We start from the raw sequence: 25,616 nt of genomic DNA, 5'->3' as shown, positions 1-25,616 counted from the left end.
AGTTTGTCATATTGGAGTTACCAGACGCATAATAAGTCGCCGAGATCGAAGAAACTCCCTCGGCCGCCATGACACTAGTGTGTTCCAAAGTATTTTCTACGTCACAACCTAGTAATACGATCGTTTTGGCCGCGCGCAACATGGAGACACTTTCCGGCGCTAAATTCGAACCTTTCAGGGATCGTAATTGCGGATTGAGAAGGTTTTGTTCGGTAAAACCCACATATTCAGACCGAGAAATTCATAAACTAACAAACCGTGAGAAAAAAATGTTTACTTCATAGGCACTTTAAGGGGGATACAAAGGCGAAGATTTAACCAAAACAACAAAAACACCAAACACCAAAGGATAAAAATTTATTTTATTATTTACTAACATTTGACTCGTAGTCCTTAGGAGAAAAATTAATGAACTGTACCAAAACAAACATTTCTCTGTAAAACGCTCTATTCTTGATTTATAATTACAGTAAAGAACAAAAAACTTATCACAAAGCTTAGCTTTTAATTAAGCAGTGACAACGTATAAAGCTATACACTAATTAATTTATACCATTATTTTGTGCGGATTTTTGCAGTTCAATATCTAATAAATTGAACTTGTAGTGAATGTTTTTTGGAATGTACTCAAAAATGAGGGTAATTATGTTGATTTAAAACGTCCTTTTATTGTTCTCGTACTCAGTTTTTCTTCCCTTAAACTTTTCTATAATGGTTATTTAATTTTTTTTTGTAAAAATGTAAACGCTAAAAAATCATGACGTTTCGACCTCTCTGAGGTCATTTTCAAGTGCGAGTAAAATACAAAACTTAGCATAAATATATAACAAACAGTTAAAATCGGTAAGAAAGTCGTGCACGCTAAAATGTGATAAAATGTGTTAATGTTAAGTATTCATAAATTAAAAAAAAGGACATAAACATTTAAATAATAAAACAATAATAAGCCTTGTTAAGAACTGTCTAAACAATTATTTCGCGCGGATGGAATCACACTGTTTGTTCAGCGTTGGTTTTAGTTCTTTGGTAAAAAGCATTTCCAAAATGAGGCAGTAAAGTTTGTTTTGACACTTTCTTAAAATTTTGAAACATCCTCAACCTTGCATTTAAGCTCTCATCTACGTGGAAGCTCATTAATCAGGAATGAGAACGCCTCAAAGAGACTTTTTCCCGACTGCGCTACCGAGACAAACTTTTACAGTCTACCATCCGCCAATTCATTGATTCAAAAGTGTCCGAGGATTCACGTACTCAACAGCAAGTACCTGAGAAGCGAAAAGCCCCAATAAGAATCGTACTGCCTTTCAAAGATCAGAAATCTGCAAACGCACTGCGCAGACGACTTGGAGACCTCAGTTGGAAGATCAATGATGATACCAGCCCGGTGTACACAAGTCGAAAGATCACGGACGAAAATAATCAAAGTGAGGAAAGACAAGCCACCCCTTGTGAATCAACAGTGCGTTGTGTATTATTTTCAGTGTAGCCTGTGCGATGCAGGCTATGTTGGTAACACGTGCCGATACCTACACCAGCGAATTGAAGAATTCAAGGGATTGACAGACGGAAACCACCTGAAGGAGCAGCACAATATAGCCCGAAATGGCATTGCGCGAAGTTTTAAAATTTTACGAAAATGTCAAGACAAACTTGACCGCCTCATTTTCGTAACGCTTTTTTTTTTATCAAAGAACTTAAACCAACACTAAACAAACAGTGTGATTCCATCCGCGCAAAATTATTTGTTTAGATCAGTTCTTAGCAAGCCTCGTTATTTTTTTTTTTATTATTTCATTGTTTTGTGTCCTTTTTTAACTTGATAAATAAATACTTATCACTGACATGTTTTATCACATTTTAGCGTTTATGACATTCTTACCGATTTTAACTGTTTGTAATATATTTATGCTAAGTTTTGTATTTTATTCGCACTTGAAAATGATCTCGGAGAGGTCGAAACGTCGTGATTTTTTTTTTTGCGTTAACTTTAATCGCTAATTGATCTATAACTAAGAAATTACTCATTAAAACTAAATGTCTACTTAATCCAACAGGATGTGGTGCCGTTGTCAACAACGTACTGAAAAGTCCCGGATATCCAAACAACTATCCAAACAACATGGACTGTGTTTATCGAGTACAAATTCCACACGGCATGGCCATAAGGATCTACTTTTCTTATTTCAGGCTGGCAGTTTATTCATCTTGCGGGTACAAAACTATCGAATCAGTGTTTAGAGTATACATTACATAACCTCCATTGCATGATAACGGTGGTTGTGATTGTTTCTTTGTTTTGTCTATATTTGCTTGAACCTTGTTTTTTTTTTTTTTTCCATCATTAGGGCTAAGTATTAGTCTCTCTATTTTTGGCTCTTTCCCCGTTATTTTAATACCTTTATTCTCCTAATGTATATTGTGGAGATGACTGGAGAAAAATAAAAGACAAAAAAAAAAAAAAAAGAAAGAAAGAAAGAAAAAGAAAAAAAAAAGGTTTATACACTACTCGAAAAAAAGTTATTGAAACATCGCAAAAAACAAATTTACTTGTTAGTCTCATTACCCTAGAAGTAGCTATTTTTATCTTGAGACTCATTCGCCTGTTTCTTTCCTTATTTGTGTTTTTTTTTTTTTTTTTTTTTGCTTTTTGTTGTTATTGTTGTTGTTTTGATCTGCGGAATGCGTGTACCTTAGTGCCAACCGTTTTTCTATGGCATGGAAAAATGAAATACAACTTTTATTTCTGTTTTCCGTTTTCCTACAACATTAAAAAACGGAATTCAAAGTTCTATTTTCGTTTTTCGTTTTTTTACGACTTTGGAAAACGGAATTCCAATTTCCATTTCCGTTTTTCGTTTTTTTACGACTTTGGAAAACGGAATTCCAATTTCCACTTCCGTTTTTCGTCTTTTGTTTTCCTACGACCTTGGATAACGGAATTCCAACTACCATTTTTGTATTTCGTTTTTCTATAGCATTAAAAACGGATTTGAATTTTCTTTTTCGTTTTCGTATGGCATTGAAAAACGAAAAATCGAATTTTCGATTTTCATTTTTTAAGAATGAGATTCCAAAAGGAAGTGAAACTGAAAATCACACGGCAATAATAATAATAATAATAATAATAATAATAATAATAATAATAATAATAATAATAATAATAATAATGAATAAATGAAAAAATAACTAATCATGATACAACAGCTTCCCGCCCAATGTTTTCTGCCGCAGTTGACAGTTCGCGGGCTAGCTTCGATCGCGTTCGTGTTCACTTTTATATTAGGAAGCTTAAGCAACGACGACGGCAACGGCAACGGCAACGGCAACGGCAACGAAAACGTCGCCTGAAAATATATCTTTATTTCATTTGTGCTACTTCGCGATTATTTCAACTCGCTCAACTTTTACAATAATGGCGAACTATTCAGGAACCAAATTCGTAGGAGTGGCGTACAAGTTAAGAAAGAAAATGAAAAAATCACCGTCATGCGTTCACGTTCTCCACAAAACCTTAAAAGTGGTCATTTCACGTTGTTGTTTTGCAGAGGACGGCAAAGAAATGTATTAAAATGTAAAACGCACGTGCAGAGGGATTGTTTTTGCTCATTTAACCTATTGTTTTGCGGCGTTTTCGTTGCCGTTGCCGTTGCCGTTGCCGTCGTCGTTGCTTAAGCTCCCTATTATAAGTCTTCATACTTTAAATCTAGCAATGGCAGGGGAGGATTATTTGATATTTTTCACCGGCGAGGGAGAATGAAGAGTCGAAAGAAGACTCAAAAAATCACAAGTGACTGCAGAAAAGTTGGCTCAAATGTTTCGGGTAAGTCATAACGCAAAAGCTTTAACTTTAGGGAGCTTAAGCAACGACGACGGCGACGGCAACGACAACGCCGCAAAACAATAGGTTCAATGAGCAAAAACAGTCGCTCTGCACGTGCGTTTTACATTTTGGTACATTTCTTATAAAATTTTGTGGAGAACGTGAACGCACGACGGTGAATTTTTTATTTTCCGGGCTTTCTTAACTTGTACGCCACTCCTACCAATTTGATTCCTGGATAGTTCGCCATTCTTGCAAAAGTTGAGCGAGATGAAATAATCACGAAGTAGCACAAATGAAATAAAGATATATTAATTTTCAGGTGACATTTTCGTTGCCGTTGCCGTCGTCGTTGCTTAAGCTCCCTAAAGTTAAAGCTTCTGCGTTATGACTTACCCCAATCATTTGTGCCAACCTTTCTGTAGTCACTTGTGATTTTTTCGACTTCTTTCGACTCTTCGTTCTCCCTCGACGGTAAAAAATATCAAATAATCCTCCTCTGCCATTACTAGTATTAAAGTATTGAGACTTATAATATAAAAGTGAACACGATCGAAGCTAGCCCACGAACTGTCAACTGCGGCAGAAAACATTGGGCGGGAAGCTGTTGTATCGTGATTAGTTGTTTTTTCATTTATTATCATTATTATTATTATTATTATTATTATTATTATTATTATTATTATTATTGTTATTATTATTATCGTGTAAACTTCAGTTTCACTTCCGTTTGGAATCTCATTCTTAAAAAATAAAAATCGAAAATTCGATTTTTCGTAGCTCAATGCCATACGAAAACGAAAAAGAAAATTCAAATCCGTTTTTAATGCTATAGAAAAACGAAATACAGAAATGGTAGTTGGAATTCCGTTTTCCAAAGTCGTAAAAAAACGAAAAACGGAAATGGACACTGGAATTCCGTTTTCCAAAGTCGTAAAAAAACGAAAAACGGAAATAGAACTTTGAATTTTGTTTTTCAATATTGTAGGAAAACGGAAAACAAAAATAAAAGTCGTATTTCATTTTATCATGCCTTACAAAAACGGTTGGCACTAAGGTACACGCATTCTGCGGCTTAGAATCAAATCAATAACTAGACTGCCTTGTCATTTACTGTCATGACACATATGTGATAAACTAGTTAGGCACGTATGTGATCTCTTGCCTGTCTTTACTTCATACTGGCCTGATTATGGGTTGTTTTGAAACCTTTGCTTTTTTTTTAGGCAAATTGGTAGGTAAGCTGTTTATAAGGGTTGTTTGTCTGTGTTGTTGTATTCGCATCATTTATCATTAGGCCGATGGATTACTTTAGCATTTTTTTATCGGTTACCTTATCGATTTGTCATTATATAGTTTAAATGTAAGTTATTGTAATGTTTGTCTTACTTTAATGTATATATGTGCACTTGTTTGTCAGTAATTGGCAATGGTCCTTTAACTCAGTAAACATATAATAATGCGTGTGATTTTGTCACATCGTATTGTTGTGTTAGCTCATGTCATTTAAGCTTATGTTTTCTCATCATAAATGAACTAAACTAATACGTCTTTCTTGTTTGCAGGTATGTTGACTACTTGAGGATTTCCAATGATAACAACTATACCGTAGGTACATACTGTGGGGTGCAGTCTGGATTGAACATCAGTTTCACTGGACGCTATGCTGTGCTAACCTTTCACTCAGACGGATATGCATATGGATACTACGGATACAAGTTAGATTTCTCCATTGTTTCTCCCGGTAAGTAGAAAGAGTCGAACGAAATACTCTCCAAAGTAAATGTCAATTTGCCATTCAGAGGTTGTTTGTTATGATAAATTATAATTTACCGATTATAATCTACGCGTTACTATTGGAAAAAAAATCGTCAAGTGGTACTGTATTAAGCGCGGTTGTTTAGCAAATACACCTTCAGGCGGTTACCTTATCGGACGATATTGTCCGATTGAGGCGAAAGATTGTACGAAAAAGGCACAGTCGGCCGAGAAACGAAGGTTTAAGGGCAACTGTGAAATTTTGAGGACAATCGGTAATGGGTTATTCCAAACCTACTCGGACCGCTTTTTATAGAAACCCTAACAACGTTAACTATATATTAATGTAAAGCTATTAAGCTGTACAATCTGGAAATAATGCTTTCGGTTTTGAAGGCGATGAAAGTACTGAAACCCAAAACTGTCAGTGTGTGCTTTGACTGAATTAACTACCAGTTCCCACGTTAATGCAGATATCCCAGCAAGCTAGACTATATCCTTCAGGAGATAATGGGCTAACAAAGCGTTCAGGCTTTTTCGAAATGCCCATTGCGTACTGAGAAAATCTATTGTTATGTTTGATAATTGAATATTTTTAAAGGAGTCTTATGCGCTAGGAAGACGATTTTGGCAAGAGCCTGAAACACTTTTGTGCATTAGTGAGTGACGAATGTTTTCTCCAAATTTCGTTCAAATCTGGAAAATATCTCAACCCTATTGGCTGTGTTTTCACTAGGACAATTTTAGCTAGTTAAAGTCAGAAAAGTCCGGAAATAGTAGTATAACGTTTCATGAAGAAAAGACTCCTCTAAATATCTTCGCGAGACTTTTCCTCAAGTATGTCACTCGAATCTAAAAAAAACAAAACAAAAACAAAACAAAAACCAAAACAAAAAATACTTATATAAGCCATAAAAGAAACCTAAAGATAAACCCGTTAGGTCACATCGACGGCGAATTAACCTTTTTTTACTGTTGTTTTCTGAATAACTTGCACGGATCTTAGCATTAATTTTTTTCTGCTTTCAGAAATTGTCAGTTAAATTAGCAAATGAATTTTTATGCTAAATAGTTATAATTAACAACTTGTATAGCGCATTTTAACATATAATGACCAAAGGCGCGTTACAGCATGGAAATTAAACTAGGTATGATACATTAGTGTTATACTTGGCATCTAAAGCTAACCTAAACAGATAGGTTTTCAGTGAGGATTTCAAACAATGTAGTGATCTAGGTTTCTGTATGGCAAGAGGTAAAGCATTCTACAGTGTGGAAGCAGCGTCGACAAAAAGACCTACCACCAAATTATAATCGCTACATTTTTTTTTCCAGGAGGGAATTCTCGTAGAATTACATCATTTGAGCGGAAGTAATAGGCAGATTGTTTAATTATTGGTATTAAATTACTGATATATTGAGGTGACCGACTAAGCAAAGTCTCATCACAAAGCTCGGAACGTTCTAGAATTACGTAATGTAATTTCCCAAATTAGCTTTGGGGATCACTATAAGAAGGAAAAACGAAACAGTTTAGTCGTTATATTGTTCGCTGCCCTATTGTCGCCGTTTAAGTATAAGTAAGGGTTAGACAATGAACCAGAGGGGTCTATGGGATAAAGTGCCTCGAGAATAGATAGAAGGCGACGAAGGCAGAGCCCGAATGGCACTTCTATCTAATGCGAGAGGCGCTATATCCGATATCCCAGGACACTAGCGTTCATTGTCTGATCGTCTTAGAACATGGTCACATCCGCAAAGAAACCGCAATTTATGGAGATTGTATTTATGCTCGTATTTTAATTTTGCCATTTACACTTAGGAATCACGTTGTTAGTTTGTTTTGGATGTCGCCGTAATGTTTCTTTCTTTGGGGCTTTGTTTTTTCTTTGTTGTTTTAATGGCTCATTTGCTCCGGCTATGAACCAGTGTACAGAGCTCGATAAACTTGAGGCCGTCCTTGCCACTCAAGAGTTATTTGCTTTTGAAAGCGTAGAAATATCCGAGTGCTTGGGGGATGAATTCGATAAAAGTGCATGTTTCTAAAAGCCTACCACAGTGAACGAAATTGAGCAAAAAGAAAGAGAAAGAATTCCAACTCGACAAAGTACCGTGTGGTCGATAAACGTCTATCGAGTCTGAAATGAATATCGAAACACACAAATTGAAACCCTTAGAGATGAGTATAGGTCCGTTCCAGTTAATTTGGACAACACCCCCGTGAAAGAGGTAAATGGATTCATATTGGAAGATTCATATTGGAAGTTCTGAGAGGTGATGGCAAGCCATACCCGTACCAGTGCTCTATTCACTCATTAGTATGCTCTATATAGAGCATACTAATGAGTAGGTCACTTTACCCCACACTTTCCCTGTCCTTAAAAGCCGCGGCCTCTTTACATAATTTAAGAAAGTTTGTGTTGATAAAGAGCACACAAATACTGGGCACTGATTGGCTGAGTGGATGTGAACATGTTCTAATGAGACATTAGAGCTTATAAGTGGATGGAAAAAATCGTTGAAATCTGAACGCACCTATCACTACGCTAGAATATAAAAACATTCCTTGTAAAGTGGGAGAACTAATCAATTTAGTACTCGACTTGAGACAATAATAAAGAAAAAATTTTACCAAATTAACCTCACTAAGATATGACACTGCAGAGCAAACCATAAATTCAACGTCACAAAATTTACCCTACCCCAAGAAGATTTCATGTCCCTTCCTTTTCTCTAGGCAAATGTTGTTAACATTTTAGTGAGCGGTTGCCCCAGAACAACAAGAAAATGGAAGGAAATATTGCATTGTTTGTGGATTAAACTTTCGATGCTGAGCTCACTGGCAACGGGTAATCCCGCGCAGGCAAGATCGCTCCATCTTGACCGCGCGGGAAGCCAATCACAGAGCATGATTTGACTCTTTCATTCTACTAGCTTTTTATACCTCTATGCTTATTGTTTGTAGCTAAATATTTTAGCGCTCTCGTGCAATTTGGCGACTTAGATATTCAAAGACATTCACAATTGTATACATGTTATTTGGACCCGAATGGTGCCAAATAATTTAAAATGGCCAAGTCTGACTAAAAATGGGCCTCATGCCTGCTATCCTGTGATTCACTTAAGATAATTAATCTTTAAAAAAAATTAAAATAATACAAAATTTCTTTGGATATGTTGTTTCAAATCGAGACAGATATAGCGGCCATGAACCATTAAAGCATGCCCGAACAATAGCGACCTTTAATTTATCTCCTGGTTGTTCTTGCAAGGCAAAATCATCGACATCTAGCAATATCTATAGCTTGTTTTTTTAAGAAATTAATTATTCCACTCGCGTGTTTTGGATATGAAATGATTATATCCTATCATCTTATCCCAAACACGCGCTTATGGAATAATTGTTAAATATATTCAGTTTAGTATAATTACTCAGGTGATTTCAGAGATTCTGTTTATCTAATTGGTCGAGGATTGCGTCATATCCTTCTATAATCACCTCGCGCGAGATTATTGTAGTGGCAGCCCTGTAATTTTCAAAATGTCTGTTTAGCGAATTTGTTGACGTTTCTGAGGAAGAAGTAAAAAGGACGATAGAAAATGTAATTCCGAAAGGCATTAAAGATGCAATTAAGTCCGGGGTGACACTTTTCTAAAACGGTATTCTTTTATCTTTGCCTCATACTATTTCAGATAAACCGAAAATAACGATTCCAGCGGTGCAAAAAGTTCCAGGTTACGTGGTAAAGTGTTCGGCTGAAGGAACTCGTCCCATGAATATGTCGCTAATTCAGAATTCCACCATTTTGGGTCAGGGAACAGATACTGTAGTTGTAAAAGTTACAAAGGAGGGAAACGTCACTTGTATGGCTATCAACCCGGCAGGGACAGATTCAAAAACGTTTTCTGTTACAGGTTTGCCTTTTCTTTTGCTTTCCTTTGTGTTTGTTTTTTCCTTTGGTAACTAACTTTTAGATTTTTTAATACATATGACTAATACATATGTAATTCATATTATATTTTTACCTTCATTCTTTAAACAATAATATCCATATGAAGATTCTTGTGACATCTGTCGCATACTAATTCTGCGACGATAAGGAATTGAAAATTAGGGAGCTTACCATTACTGTTCAGTTTAAAAATGCACGAATTCACTTAAAAACAGGTTCACCGAGGTCTTCTTTGATGAAGTTTATGACACACTCCTTAACAGAACACACTACAACTCCTCCTTTGACAAAGCCATTAATAACACATAGACCACCATTCACTATCTTCTTACTTCTGCATTGACTATTAGATGACCGCATTTCTCTTTCTTCGTACATTGATAAAATTTGTGAAAATTCCATCTTCCAACGCCTTCATGTCTGCAGAGCAAAGCGTTTTAATCGGCGCAATGTATTGAGTGGATTTTTTTTTGTAAACTTGGTGAAGAAGTAAGTTTACCAAAGCTGGTTTGTTATTGTATTTGTTCACGGTAATCAGCATTCGACTGTCACTTTCTAATAATTGATTCTGCTAGCCAAGGACATGCATTTTGTGTAAAACTTTGATAACGTCTTATGTAAATAGAGGATATTAATTTAAGTATTGTTAATTAAATACTTTCAAGCCAGATTTTCTTGGTAATATTTAACATTAAAGGAGGCTTCCGAATGACTTGCTGGAATAAAACGCATGGAAGTAATGTGTAATATTTCTTTACTTGCAAGTTTCCACTAACAAGTCTACTTCAGGCAGCCTCCATTGATCCTAACAATATGCTGAGCTCACTCAATTAAAGTGCACCTAAACCCCTCCATCCCCATTTCCCCCCCCCCCCCCCCCCAGAAAATCCCCATATTTCGGTAAGCATCTCTGCAGAAGTATTTTTTTTTTAATTTGGTGAAATCTTCGGTATTTTGTACCTTCTGGAAAAACGGAAAATAGTCTAAAATCACCACCAGTTTGGATCACGACCGAGTTTTAAGGAGCATGGGTCTAGTGGTTGCTGACGTCACTTTGAGAACACGAGAACACCACACATACTTCACTTGTTTCTTTTATATAGTTAGATTAACCGTATGTAGATTGGTAGGAGAGATTCTGTCCACCGCGACGTTGAACCTGCATAACTTTTTTAATGTTTGCGCAAACTCCAGGAAACTTAAGGTCGTTTTAAAAAATTTAACTAAAAGAAGTTTTATGCGGTCAGTTGTATTCATTGACTTTGATGTTGTCATGGCAACCAAATTTTGACAGGCAGTTTTCTTCACAAAATGAAAAACCCCTTTTTAAACTAAAGAAAAAAACTTTTCTTAATATAACTGTTGTTTTAAGGTAAATTAGTGTTTCTTTAATTAATGGTTCTGATTGGTTTTTGCTCAATTTCGGTGCTTTTCTGAAGCTATGAAAGGAAACGTGATGTAATATTTTTACAGCCTGGTGAACAAATGAGAATGATTTATTTTTCAGTAATAACAAAGGCAATTTCGGAAAAAAGATATTCCGAGTGCTCCTATTAGGAGTCGAACCTAAGACCTTACATTTACAAGTTCGAATGCCCTACCACTGCCTGGGGAACAAATGAGTATGATGTATTATTCGGTAATAACACAGGCAAACTCGGAAAAATAAATTCCGAGTGTTCCTATCAGGAGTAAGACCTAAGACCTTCCGACTACTAGTTCAGATGCTCTCAGGCTTAAAAAAATATCACATCACATTTCCTTTCATTGCGCACATGCCACTCATCGACATTCCATTCGAAGCAGTATGCGGGATGTTTGTCCCATAAACCTAGTTTAATGGCCTTGGCTTCCACGAGTCTCCTGTAGCTCAGTGGTAGAGCATCCGAACTCGTAATAGTGGGTTCGACTTCTGATTGCAGTCAGTTGCAGAGGTTGCAGTTAGATTAGGAATTTGCAGGAAGGAAAAGCGAGCCGTACGATACCTTCTTAAGGCGAAGAGCGTCCAGAGGCGAAGAAACGAAGAAAAAGATGGGTCGACTTTGTTAGATAGAAGGGTGCTCGATGGAAGTCATCGAAGACTTCAGTAATATGCTCGAAGTATTTTGTAACTGACTATTTTGTATGTAATTACACATGCACAAAGGATCAAAGGATGAAGATTCGGAACAAAAAAACAATAGAGAGACACATTTCGAGAAGTATATAACTCAGTGAGGCGGCTCGCCAGTCGCGTGTAAAGAACGAGTAGGGTCAACAATTTAGTGGCTTGAAGTCTCGGTGGCTCGCCATTGGCGGTCAGGGTGTAAAGAGCGAGTAAGGTTTATAATTTAGTGGCGCGACGGCTCAGCAGCCTGTCAATCCCCTTCCAGAGTGTAAAGAACGGGTTAGAGCGAGACAGCTTCGGAATTACCGCTTTCCCAGCAATTTATACTTTTGTGATAGCAGAACGACCCTTACAGTCCACAACAGCGCTAGCAACGACGTTCGCACATTTTTGTAACCAAACGACTCCACAATTTCTACACTTGTATCTAAAGTACAGTAACGTTATGTTAGCGGGATAATTATTTAAGAAATACAAACGCTTTAGCGTGTAAAGAAAGCGTGCCAACACGTGGAAAATATCAATAAGCACGACAAAACCACGCGCGAAATTAATGGAAACAATCGCGAATCTTGACATTCCTTGAGTTCTACATCGTCCTTTAATCGGTCCTTTAGAATACGGCCTTCACTTCTCCTTTGTATCTTGCTGTCCTTTTTGCGTCCGCCAGTGAGTTGTCAGCATAAGCAACAGCTTCGTCATCCCTAGACTCACTCGAGGTTTAGGTTATCTCTGTGGTGATAAACGGGATAAATCCTAATCGGGTTCCATTTCGTATCCAGCAATAAAACTGATTTCTGAGTCGCCTGAGTCAAAGTTCGTCTCCAAATGCGATGACGTAAATGACGTTGTAAAATTTCAGTAGAATTCTGATTGCTATAGAGCCCGAATCGTACGGGTTTTGCTACAGAAAGCTTTGACAGTTCAAAAATAAAGATAACTGACTGAAAATCGCTTGAGCGTGGTCCTCGATTCTACGTCACACCTTGACTTTACCCAGATCCCTTCGGCGCTGTCGTAAACAATTCGGGACTCGACTTTAAAGTGCCTATGAAGTAAAATTTTTTTGGGCATGTTTTTGAAGTTTACCATGTCTTAATTACGAAATTATAAAAGTAATGCGCTAGTAAAAACAATAAGGTACTTTTTCAGTCGTACAAAGTAGCCCAAAATGACAAAAATAGTATCCTGGGGACTAGGAACTAGTTTAGCGTTTGATGACGTAGGAAATGCCTCAGAGATTTGTTTACAACACATCTCGCCTTGTTGTTACACAGAATCACCCAATATTTTTATCGTGAAAATTTCCGTGTTCAAGGTTCCTCTCCCCCCCCCCCCCCCCAAAAAAAAAAATGTTGGAGAATAATGAAGTGATGTCCTTTACCGAAATTAAACTTTTTCAACGGAAATCGTAAAGAGTCAAGCGATTCAGGCAAAATGGAAGTTTTTGCAGTCGTTCGACCCGATGCAGATCATACTGCACTGGTGTCGAACAGCTCAAGAATAAGACGAGGACGAAGATCAAGATGGCCTTTAACCGCTACCGTTCTGACCGTTCTGCGCGCTCGATTCGCAGGCGACGTTTCGATGAATGATTGTTTAGTACTTGGATATACTTTCCCGAAATGAAAAGGCGAAGAATTTCGTAGTTTGCTGGAAATTGTCTCTCCAAACTCGATTTTGTTCGATTTGAGAATGCGAGAGCACACAGATGCTGCAAATGGAAATTGCACAGGCCCGTCAAAAACTCACTTTTGATGGAAGTAATAGTGTTTAAGAGCGGCTTGCTGTAAATATCAACTATACCCATGCAAGATAGAAAGATTCGATTTTCTCAAACTTTGCCATATTAAAGGGCTTTGCTAACTTGTTACAAAAATTGAACTTTGAAGTTGTTTGGATTTTTATTTTATTTTCGAGACGAGGTTTAGTAATTTCCTCTCACAGCGCCCGAAATATGTCCTGAAATTACACTTATATCGAAGGTTAGCAAACCAAAACGGAAACCGTACCAGGAAAAACTGATGCATGCCATTAAAATATTATCCTTCAACGGCGATGTAGAGCTGTTAGGTCTTAATGAATTTCGATCCTGGATTTCTTAAGGAATTTCCAAAATTATGTCTCGCGAAAGTATTGCGTGACGTTCAATTTTGGCCAGATTCGTGGGCAAAAAAATCGGTCTGGTACATGGATTTACCTATCAAAACTATTATTGCCGCCAAAAGTATCATTTTATCTTAGTTTTTACCGAAAATTTAGCTTGGGTAAATGAAACGGCAAATTGTGAGAGCGTGTTGAAAACAAGACACTCACGCTAATTGATTGGCATTTTGACCCGCCATGCTGCGAGTATTATCACGGTAAATTTACATAAAAAAAAGTTCAACTCTGTGTTCAATGTACGTAAAAAGTCTTTTGTGTCCCTCAAATATCCGAACGATATATTATATCCCACGTGTAAGTCAATACCAGTGCGAAACGACCAGTTTTGTTACCAATTGTAAGTGTAGCGGTTTTATTTTGATTTGTTTACACAATGCCACAATCACATAACAGGTTATATATAAACTGAGAAACATTTCTCGAAAACTTGTGTAATACATGGGTTTGCCTATCGAGTCTATTATTCCAACTAAAAGTATCATTTGTCTTAGCTTTTATCGAGAAACTAGCCTGGATAAATGAAATGACAAATTCTGCGAGCGTCTGTAGTCTTCAAACCAATGTGCTCAAGCTAGTTAGTTTTGACCTTCCGCACCGCGAGCACTTCCCACCGTATCGAAAAAGGGTATCCAAAAACTGTTAGATGGTTCATTAAATGATGTGCGATGTCAGTTTTCGTCTGTGTAAATCAATATCAAGGTAAAATGACCATTTTCGTAGTTTTATGTAATGTTTATTTTAAATTGCGAAGCCTAGGAATGGACGCAACATAATATCAGTTGATATATCATTATCGACAAACAACATGAGAAAAACTTATGATAAATACAGGAAACTCTACTTCTTACCTCAGTCGAGGGTTATCTGTATGAGATAATTACAACATTTTAGCAGATTTAGTCGATGCGTATATGGAACATTCATTCAAATTCAAAATTGTTGCCTAGTTACACTATAACAGCGAGGCACAGGCTTCGCGCGTATTTGTTACGCACTTTGCTCGATGCTATACTGCTGCCTTTCCATCATACAGTCGAACCTCCCCTTGCAACCACCCCTCGTAAGCGACCACCTCTCTTGAGCCAAAGTTCCAAAATATCCCCAGTCAAATCACTATAATTGGAACCTCTCGTAAGCGACCACCTCTTGTAGGCGACCGCGGCCATTTTGAGAAATTTTTTTTTACTACCCGTAAGCGACCACTTGTCACATATACGACAAAAGTCCTCATCTATCCCCTGTCTGTACATTCTTGGGTAGTTCAGGGGACATGAATGTCACAATTGGAGGTGTCCTGAAATAGACTTGTCCCATTCGCAGTATTGGGTAACTTACCGCAGGCGAACCATCACCTTGGATACTGAAATTTTACTGGCAATATAATTTTCTGAAAGTTGAAAAACGTTATTGTGGCTACTAAACCTCTGGAGTCACCTTATGCTAATGAGTTGAGAATTTAGACCACCTCTCGTAAGCGTCCACCTCCCGTAAGAGACCACCTACGCTTGACATTTTGGGTGGTCGCTTACGGGAGGTTTGACTCTAGTAATATACACCAACAGAAAAGGATTCTCAAGTAACTTGGATTCCACAATTATATCCGAAGGATGGCAAACAACAATTACTCCTGCAGCGCGCGCTACACAATTACCTACATCGGGCTGACTTTGGCGTCATGCATTGTAACTGTTTCGCTTAGTAGCATCTTTTTTATTTATTTATTTTTTTTCTGACACATTGAAAACGATAAAATGGCGACGGACCGGGACAGGGTAATACCGCGTTTTCTGCTTACTCAAAGCAGCAGAGTTCTTTTTGTTAGATCGCCATCTAACCCCAAACAGATCTCGATGCCTTGAACGAATAGTCAGTTCAAGATGAGTTCTGTCGATATCAAACAATCCTGTAAGATGATAAGATATAAAATCTACCGCACTGAACGTTCCAGGCTAAAATTGGAAAATAGGGCGAGGTAATGACTCATATCAACTTTGCAAGCAAGTAATAATCTCCAACATTTTAGAGAAGAACTTTGCTGTAAAGTGAATTTTGGTGGAGTGGCAGATTTACTTCTGTATGAAAACTGCAAACGTTTCATCCATCAATCAGCTGTTCCATAACACTACGATCCATAGCCTAATCATGAGGACGCCCAGCCTGCCTTTGGGTACCAGGTATTCGGAGGCTGTCTTCGAATCTCAGTACAGATATCTTCAATAACCCCCTCCTCCTCCTCCTCCTCCTCCTCCTCCAAGATTTTGTTAAACAAATCGGTTAAAGTTTATGGATTTAGGTGACATATTCGTCCAAAGACGTGGAATGCAGATTGAAACGAGGAAAAAAAAAGAAAGAAGCAAAAAATGAAACAAAATAAAACAACGGCAGAAAAGTCAGCTTTAATGTGCATATTCAGGGACGGTTTCCTCGCCATTACCTTGACTTGTAAATTGAATGATTTCCTTTTCTTTAGTAAGGCAAATAAATAATGATGACGATGATGATGATGATGATGATGATGAGGGTTGGGTCGGGAGAGCATTGGGGTGGTGGGTACTCATTTGTCTAACCTACAGAGTTTGTCAGAACCAATGTGACTGTTTATAGGTATAGTTTCTAATTTAGAACTCCAAGGTTAGGGAAGTACAAAATATCGTAAGGGTTAGGGTTTGTTACTGCCCCCCTCCCTGACCCCACGCTCCCCTAAACTTTTCAGGTCACGCATAATAGATCCTCTACTGGCGTGCAATCGTCCGTGTCAGACGTGGTTAATGCGTGACATCCGGAAAGTACTGACAGATATACTTGACAAGGTATTTCAATCGTGGGAAAGTTTAATAAAACCTTTTCCCATCAACAAGAAAATTCGGACAAGATGGCCATGATAGCCAGACAGGCTCCAGCTAGAATTCTAGCTAGGAAACGTCTTTTTGTAAGAGCGAAAAAGCCCTGCCGCAACCCAGAAAATCTCATCAGTGATAGATTGCCAACCGGAGACCATAATGCCCTAAAGAGTGAAAAACTGGTATACTTGCTCACACTCATACCTCACGTCTTGAAAGGTCCGCTATATATATTTTAAGTGTAGGAGGAGAGAAGTTGTCTGTACATCTGGCCAGGCAACTACAAAATATATATATAAAATTATGAACATTGTTCCTTACCTACTCGAGCGAGTATGAGTTTCGCTTCACAAAGTTGAAAGACTATCGGAACTGCATCCACAAACGCCTCAAACAAGTTTGGCATATCCACACGAAGCCATCTGTAGTAATTTAGTACAATACACCAGGAGCCATAATCAGGGATGGATCCCTGATTATGGCTCCTGAATACACCATTCCAGTAAGAGGACTGGACAGCTAGACAGATTAAACTTTGATATTTCAGCGTCTTTCACTAAGCAACTGACCGTGAGCACTAGGGTAATACCAGGATGCAGGATTGCGTAATTCTATTAGAAATGAACGGTAATAGTACAAGTGATGACCATGACTGGTACAATACCTGGCCTGTGCGAATGGCCTTGTCAGCATAACATAACTAACACTTCGCAGTGAGCGATCGTCTTAAAAAATTTATTTAACATTCTTAGTATAAAAAGAAAGCTAGAGGGCTGAAAGACTCAAGCATAAAATAATTTGGAAACAAAAACAACAAAGACGCACGATAGTAATGCTTAACGGCTAGGCAGTATTGGGTATCCTGTGTTCAAAAGGTAATCCGAACGACGTGTAACAGTTTATTTACCAATATATAAAAACTGTTCAATTGAGGCCTTACACTGCTCTTTAAAAACTAAAAACTTAAAACTGAAATCCAAGCTTTCGCCGATCAACGGCATCATCAGGGATGAGAAAATATTCCGCGCGCGCTATATATATATATATATAAATATATATACAAAGAGAGTGTAGGGTGAAGGGTGAAATGTGTAAAAAATGTGACGTATGTGTGAAAGCTATAGAAATAAAAATAGAAATAAACTGCGAGCGTATACAAGGTTCTAATGATGGATTGTAGTGTCTAAAATTAAATATTAAAATAGCAGTTCCGCAAATTCAGTGCATTCCTCTCGGGAATTGAGTGACGGTTTGTATTTTCTGATATAAAATGCTTCGTAGAGGCGTAGATTAGCGGGATCGTTTTCGCTCATAATAATTTTGATGTTGATGCCTTTATGGTCGTTGTTCTGGCAGGAAGAGATGTGTTTTTTGACGGAGGAGCTATCGTTATGGATGTGTTCTCTTACGCGGTCATGGATGAAGCGTGTTGTGCTACCAATGTAATGTTGGTCACAGCTGTTGCACGTGAGCTGGTACACTGCATTTCTTCGTAAACACAATCCGGTGTTAGCGATGGGGCATTTGTCTCTGGTGCATTTGCGCTCCGTGGAGGTGTGGGATAGGGCTTGTCTGAGCGTGTAGGACTTGTGGGCAACGCGTACTGGGATGTTTTCCTTTCTAAAAATGTTAGTGATCTTGTGATTGAGTCGCTCAGAAATGTAAGGGATCTTAAGGTACGACCACTCCGTGCCGGTAGGCTGAGAGTTGCGTTGAAGATTTTGTGGGCATTTAGCTTGCTCTATACTATTCTCTGGGTAGCCGTTAAGGCGAAGGATGTCATCGAATGCGCCCAGGTGTTGCTTTGTGGATGTGTTTGAGGAGCATCTGTCTTCAATGCGTTTTCTCTCGTTGCGAATGAAGTTGAGTTTGGATCCAAACTCAAATATTTAATTTTAGACACTACAATCCATCATTAGAACCTTGTATACGCTCGCAGTTTATTTCTATTTTTATTTCTATAGCTTTCACACATACGTCACATTTTTTACACATTTCACCCTTCACCCTACACTCTCTTTGTATATATATGTATATATATATATATATAGCGCGCGCGGAATATTTTCTCATCCCTGATGATGCCGTTGATCGGCGAAAGCTTGGATTTCAGTTTTAAGTTTTTAGTTTTTAAAGAGCAGTGTAAGGCCTCAATTGAACAGTTTTTATATATTTTTAACCATGCTGCTGAAGGACAACATGAACAGTTTATTTACCGCATGAAAGTCTCGTAAATGCAATTGTTTATCCAGTGATGCTACAATTTCTCGAGATAAAAGTAAGAAGGACTTCCAGATATTAAATTTCATGTATGTCACACAAGGTTTTTGAAAACTTTTGACGATATTGAGTTATAAACAGATTGCTTGTCGGATCGTATAAGTAATGCAAAATAAAACCGCTACATCAGGCAACGGACGTATACAAATCATGGACCCGGGTCCATGGACCACCCATGTGGACCCAGTCCGTGGACCACCTTGTGGGCCCAGTCCATGGACCACCTCGTGGACCCGGTCCATGGACCACCCCTGAGGACTGGGTCCATGGACACAGCCCCTGTCGAACCACCAAAGACCCCCCTTCGATATCTCGAAATGTAAACACTGCTCTTCGCAAGTACCTTTTACAACAGATTATAGACGAAACCAACCTTTTACCTTGTTCCTACTTCATGTGAGGCACGTGTTTGTTTATACTCCACTAGGCTTCGTTTTATCCGTATTTCTTAACTGCACATGTAAAGCTTAGTCCAGTTTCGACAACGTATGACTCCAAAAGAATAGCAATGGTCTTCTGAATTCTGCATCCCGTAATAAAAATACTTGGGACTTGGCCTAGTCTTTCTCGTTCTGCTTGCGCCCGGACGATTTGTTTAAAAAAGGTGTGATGAAGAACGAAATCTACCTCGTCGGTACTCACCAGAAATCAGACCCTACGATTGCAAAGAAAACTAAATATGGATTGCGTGTAAAACTCAATGGTGGTAAAAGCATAAAATCTCAATTACATAGAAAGTAGAAGGTGAATTACATATTGAATGCCATATTTAGTCTGTATTTTATACACAGTCCGCAGTCCATCCTTTATTATATTGACAGGTAAAATATGCCTTCGAAAATTTATTAATGGTAGTCCATGGACCGGGTCCACAGGGGTGGTCCATGGACCGGGTCCACGAGGTGGTCCATGGACCTGGGTCCATGTTTTCTATACGTCCATCTGGCAACAAAAATGGTCGTTTCTCCCTGGTAATGACTTATGTATGGGAGATGATATATCGCTCGGAGATTTGAGGGACGTTTTATTAATTAACCGTGATAATACTTGCAACATGGCGGGTCAACATGCCAATCAATTAGCGTGAGTGTCTTGTTTTCAACACGCTCTCACAATTTGCCGTTTCATTTACCCAAGCTAAATTTTCGGTAAAAGCTGCGATAAAATGATACTTTTGGCGGCAATAATAGTTTGATAGGTAAATCCATGTACCAGATCGGTTTTTTTGCCCACGAATCTGGCCAAACTTGAACGTCACGCAATACTTCCGCGAGGCATAATTTTGAAAATTCCTTAAGAAATCCAGGATCGAAATTCATTAAGACCTAACAGCTCTACATCGCCGTTGAAGGATGATATTTTAATGGCATGCATCAGTTTTTCCTGGTACGGTTTCCGTTTTGGTTTGCTAACCTTCGATAAAAGTGTAATTTCAGGACCGATTTCGGGCGCTGTGAGAGGAAATTACTAAACCTCGTCTCGAAAATAAAATAAAAATCCAAACAACTTCAAAGTTCGATTTTTGTAACAAGTTAGCAAAGCCCTTTAATATGACAAAGTTTGAGAAAATCGAATTTTTCTATATTGCATGGGTATAGTTGATATTTACAGCAAGCCGCTCTTAAAAGTCAGATCGAGCGCGTTTACTCACAAAGCATGATGAATTTTCTGCGAAGAACTGCAACAGTATGGTCCTTACGAAAGATCTTATTTGAGGTTGACAGATCGGACCCGGCTAAGCGACTCTCGCTGTGTGTCTGTTGTGTTGATAAAAGCCTTGGTATAGTGCTCTGAGTTTTGCTTTCTTGTATCGGAGATTCTTCCCTTTTGATCAAAATGTGGTGCGACCGCTCGTGATCGTGAGGGGAAATGCTCAAATACAGCTGTTTCGACAAAGGTTGTCCAAAAAAAGCGTAAAAGCGTACGCGACAATGCCGAAAGTTAGTCTGAAAAGTTAGCTGTATACTGAATGAAGCTTTGCTTACTGTTCATTAGGATTAGTTTTCGATATGCATGACAATGTGTATGCTGCAATTCCCGGGTACAATTGTAGCTCTGTGGCGTTTGTTTAGGTTTATCGGTTCGAATTAAGCAAGATTTCTGGAAGCGCTAAATAAATGTTATCTGCCAAGACTGAGGATCCGTGGATTTTTCTACCCGTCATTTCATGCTCATGCTATTTAACTGCAGTACGATTGCAGGATGATTGTTTATCACGGATATGAGAGTCTAATATATCCACACACGGCTGATCATCGTTGTCTTTCGCTTTCAAGAGCTATGGCTTGAATCTTTCCTGTGAATTCGGGTAAACCGAATCTACCTCTGCCGTAAAGTTTCGTCTCTCGGGAAGTAATGTATACTTATTCCCGGCATGCCAGTTTTTTTCGAGCAGTTTGTCATATTGGAGTTACCAGACGCATAATAAGTCGCCGAGATCGAAGAAACTCCCTCGGCCGCCATGACACTAGTGTGATCCAAAGTATTTTCTACGTCACAACCTTGTAATACGATCGTTTTGGCCGCGCGCAACATGGAGACACTTTCCGGCGCTAAATTCGAACCTTTCAGGGATTATAATTGCGGATTGAGAAGGTTTTGTTCGGTAAAACCCACATATTCAGACCGAGAAATTCATAAACTAAGAAACCGTGACAAACAATGTTTACTTCATAGGCACTTTAAGGGGTATACAAAGGCGAAGATTTAACCAAAACAACAAAAACACCAAACACCAAAGGATAAAAATTTATTTTATTATTTACTAACATTTGACTCGTAATCCTTAGGAGAAAAATTAATGAACTGTACCAAAACAAGCATTTCTCTGTAAAACGCTCTATTCTTGATTTATAATAATAGTAAAGAACAAAAAACGTATCACAAACCTTAGCTTTTAATTAAGCAGTGACAACGTATAAAGCTATACACTAATTAATTTATACCATTATTTTGTGCGGATTTTTGCAGTTCAATATCTAATAAATTGAACTTGTAGTGAATGTTTTTTGGAATGTACTCAAAAAGGAGAGTAATTATGTTGATTTAAAACGTCCTTTTATTGTTCTCTTACTCAGTTTTTCTTCCCTTAAACCTTTCTATAATGGTTATTTAATTTTTTTTTTTGTAAAAATGTAAACGCTATAAAATCATGACGTTTCGACCTCTCCGAGGTCATTTTCAAGTGCGAGTAATATACAAAACTTGGCATAAATATATAATAAACAGTTAAAATCGGTAAGAAAGTCGTGCACGCTAAAATGTGATAAAATGTGTTAATGTTAAGTATTCATAAAGTAAAAAAAGGACATAAACAATTAAATAATAAAACAATAATAAGCCTTGTTAAGAACTGTCTTAACAAATTATTTCGCGCGGATGGAATCACACTGTTTGTTCAGCGTTGGTTTTAGTTCTTTGGTAAAAAGCATTTCCAAAATAAGGCAGTAAAGTTTGTTTTGACACTTTCTTAAAATTTTGAAACATCCTCAACCTTAAGCTCTCATCTACGTGGAAGCTCATTAATCAGGAATGAGAACGCCTCAAAGAGACTTTTTCCCGACTGCGCTACCGAGACAAACTTTTACAGTCTACCATCCGCCAATTCATTGATTCAAAAGTGTCTGAGGATTCACGTACTCAACAGCAAGTACCTGAGAAGCGAAAAGCCCCAATAAGAATCGTACTGCCTTTCAAAGATCAGAAATCTGCAAACGCACTGCGCAGATGACTTGGAGACCTCAGTCGGAAGATCAATGAGGATACCAGCCCGGTGTACACAAGTCGAAAGATCACGGACGAAAATAATCAAAGTGAGGAAAGACAAGCCACCCCTTGTGAATCAACAGTGCGTTGTGTATTACTTTCAGTGTAGCCTGTGCGATGCAGGCTATGTTGGTAACACGTGCCGATACCTTCACCAGCGAATTGAAGAATTCAAGGGATTGGCAGACGGAAACCACCTGAAGGAGCAGCACAATATAGCCCGAAATGGCATTGCGCGAAGTTTTAAAATTTTAAGAAAATGTCAAAACAAATTTGACTGCCTCATTTTCGTAACGCTTTTTTTTTTCATCAAAGAACTTAAACCAACACTAAACAAACAGTGTGATTCCATCCGCGCAAATTATTTGTTTAGATCAGTTCTTAGCAAGCCTCGTTATTTTTTTTATTATTTCATTGTTTTGTGTCCTTTTTTAACTTTATAAATAAATACTTATCACTGACATGTTTTATCACATTTTAGCGTTTATGAAATTCGTACCGATTTTGATTGTTTGTAATATATTTATGCTAAGTTTTGTATCTTATTCGCACTTGAAAATGATCTCGGAGAGGTCGAAACGTCGTGATTTTTTTTTTTTTTTTGCGTTAACTTTAATCACTAATTGATCTATAACTAAGAAATTACTCATTAAAACTAAATGTCTACTTAATTCAACAGGATGTGGTGCCGTTGTCAACAACGTACTGAAAAGTCCCGGATATCCAAACAACTATCCAAACAACATGGACTGTGTTTATCGGGTACAAATTCCACACGGCATGGCCATAAGGATTTACTTTTCTTATTTTACCCTGGGGGGTTATTTACCTTGCAGGTAGAAAACTATCGAATCAGTGTTTAGAGTATACATTACATAACCTTCATTGCATGATAACGGTGGTTGTGATTGTTTCTTTGTTTTGTCTATATTTGCTTGAACCTTGTTTTTTTTTTTTTCCATTATCAGGGCTAAGTATTAGTCTTTCTATTTTTGGCCCTTTCTCCGTTATTTTAATACCTTTATTCTCCTAATGTATATTGTGGAGATGACTGGAGAAGAATAAAAGACAAAAAAAAAAAAAGAAAGAAAGAAAGAAAGAAAAAGAAAAAAAAAAGGTTTATACACTACTCGAAAAAAAGTTATTGAAACATCGCAAAGAACAAAATTACTTGTTAGTCTCATTACTCTAGAAATAGCTATTTTTATCTTGAGACTCATTTGCCTGTTTCTTTGCTTATTTGTGGTTTTTTTTTTTTTGCTTTTTGTTGTTATTGTTTTGTTGTTTTAATCTGAAGCTAAGAATGAAATCAATAACTAGACTGCCTTGTCATTTACTGTCATGACACACATGTGATAAACTAGTTTTGCACGTATGTGATCTGTACAGGCCCCGAAATGATCCCGACCCCGAAGTGATCCCCAACCCTGAAATGATCCCCAAATCGACCCCGAAATGATCCCGACCCCAAAATGATCCCCACCCTTCTTCTTGTCGACCCCGAAATGATCCCCAAGGAATTATAGAATGGTGATTAAACATGGGACTGTGGATTGCTCAATAATTAGGGAAAGTTAAGACATTTTGGCGTATGTAGTGAATAGATTTACGGCGCCGATTTTAACAACTAAAAGAGAATAAAGTAAACTAAGATTAGGGAAAAATTTTCAATAAATGCAATTTGTAGAAACATTTGTAACTGAAGCTAATTAATGTTTTTTTTTTTTGAAAAGTGGACTGCAACTGACGTTCAACGACATTTGAGATGCAATTTTTACATTTACTTACAAATTGGAATATATTTTGTATTTCAGTAAAAAAAACAAACAACGTTTAGTCGATTCGTTATATCTCGCCGTGCTCTGCTATTACAAAGTTTACTATTTCAGAACGTTGTTAGCCATATGTTTCACTCTCATTTCCCTTCATTTACGTGATTTTCGGATTCCTTGTAATGTTACCAAGACAAGGTTTTGTTAGCTAGCCATTTAACACGTTGATATTTTCGTATCTGTTTCTATTGTTTGCTGTCATGTGATCAATTGTATTTATAAGTTATGCATACCTATTAAGAATTAAAGTCGTTCCTGTTATGTCGTTGTATTATGTCTTTTGCAGTCCACCTTTAAAAAAAAACATCAATTAGCCTCAGTTACAAATGTTTCTACAAATTGCATTTATTGAAAAATTTTCCCTATTCTTAGTTTACTTTATTCTCTTTTAGTTGTTAATATCGCAATTGGAATTTTCATTCAGTACCCGTAACTTCTATGGTTTATCCTATAGTTCCAGGAAGCCTATAGCTAATAAGCCCCCGGCTTCCATATAGGCTTCCTAGCCTTTGACACATTTAATCTTGTAAATAGTTTAGTAGATTGTAATATTGTGTATCATCTTTAATGTATTTATGTTGTATTTTTTTTTTGGTTAATGGCAAAATAAATGAATTGAATTGAATTGAATCGGCGCCGTAAATCTATTCACTACATACGCCAAAATGTCTTTACTTTCCCTAATTATTGAGTAATCCACAGTCCCATATTTAATCACCATTCCATAATTCCTTTGGGATCATTTCGAGGTCGACAAGAAGAAAAGTGGGGATCATTTTGGGGTAGGGATCATTTCGGGGATCAATTTTAGGATCATTTCAGGGTTGGGGATCATTTCGGGGCCGGGATCATTTCGGGAGCTGTACAGATCCGCTGATTTTCTACTCTTCTCGCCTGTCTTTACTTCATACTGGCCTGATTATGAGTTGTTTTGAAACCTTTGCTTTTTTTAGACAAATTGGTAGGTAAGCTGTTTATAAGGGTTGTTTGTCTGTGTCGTTGTATTTGCATCATTTAGCATTTTTTTATCGATTACTTTGTCGATTTGTCATTATATAGTTTAAATGTAAGTTATTGTAATGTTTGTTCTACTCT

The 25,616-nt window shown here is 37.6% G+C and overlaps 2 protein-coding genes and 1 pseudogene across 3 annotated transcripts in view; 1 reads left to right on the top strand and 2 right to left on the bottom strand.

The window, feature by feature from the left end:
- LOC146475649 (ras-like protein 1) overlaps positions 1-25,616 on the bottom strand; it is a 491,817-nt pseudogene that overhangs the window by 148,503 nt on the left and 317,698 nt on the right. The window lies entirely within an intron of this gene.
- The window catches only part of LOC146475652 (uncharacterized), a 417,346-nt gene that overhangs the window by 161,943 nt on the left and 229,787 nt on the right, over positions 1-25,616 (bottom strand). The gene's annotated exons all lie outside the window — the stretch shown is intronic.
- Positions 1-25,616, top strand: part of LOC146475653 (CUB and sushi domain-containing protein 3-like) — a 101,653-nt gene that overhangs the window by 29,976 nt on the left and 46,061 nt on the right. The window contains exons 9-12 of the mRNA XM_085116066.1: positions 2,055-2,211; positions 5,386-5,564; positions 9,272-9,493; positions 23,369-23,525. Coding sequence (XP_084972192.1) covers positions 2,055-2,211; positions 5,386-5,564; positions 9,272-9,493; positions 23,369-23,525 — 715 coding nt within the window. The remainder of the gene's footprint in view (positions 1-2,054; positions 2,212-5,385; positions 5,565-9,271; positions 9,494-23,368; positions 23,526-25,616) is intronic.

Source organism: Pavona decussata, unplaced genomic scaffold, assembly GCF_977016875.1.
Source record: "Pavona decussata unplaced genomic scaffold, jaPavDecu1.1 SCAFFOLD_84, whole genome shotgun sequence".
NCBI classification, from domain to species: Eukaryota; Metazoa; Cnidaria; class Anthozoa; order Scleractinia; family Agariciidae; genus Pavona; species Pavona decussata.
The sequence above is the reverse complement of the archived record's forward strand: the minus strand, read 5'-3'. Positions and strand labels throughout refer to the sequence as shown.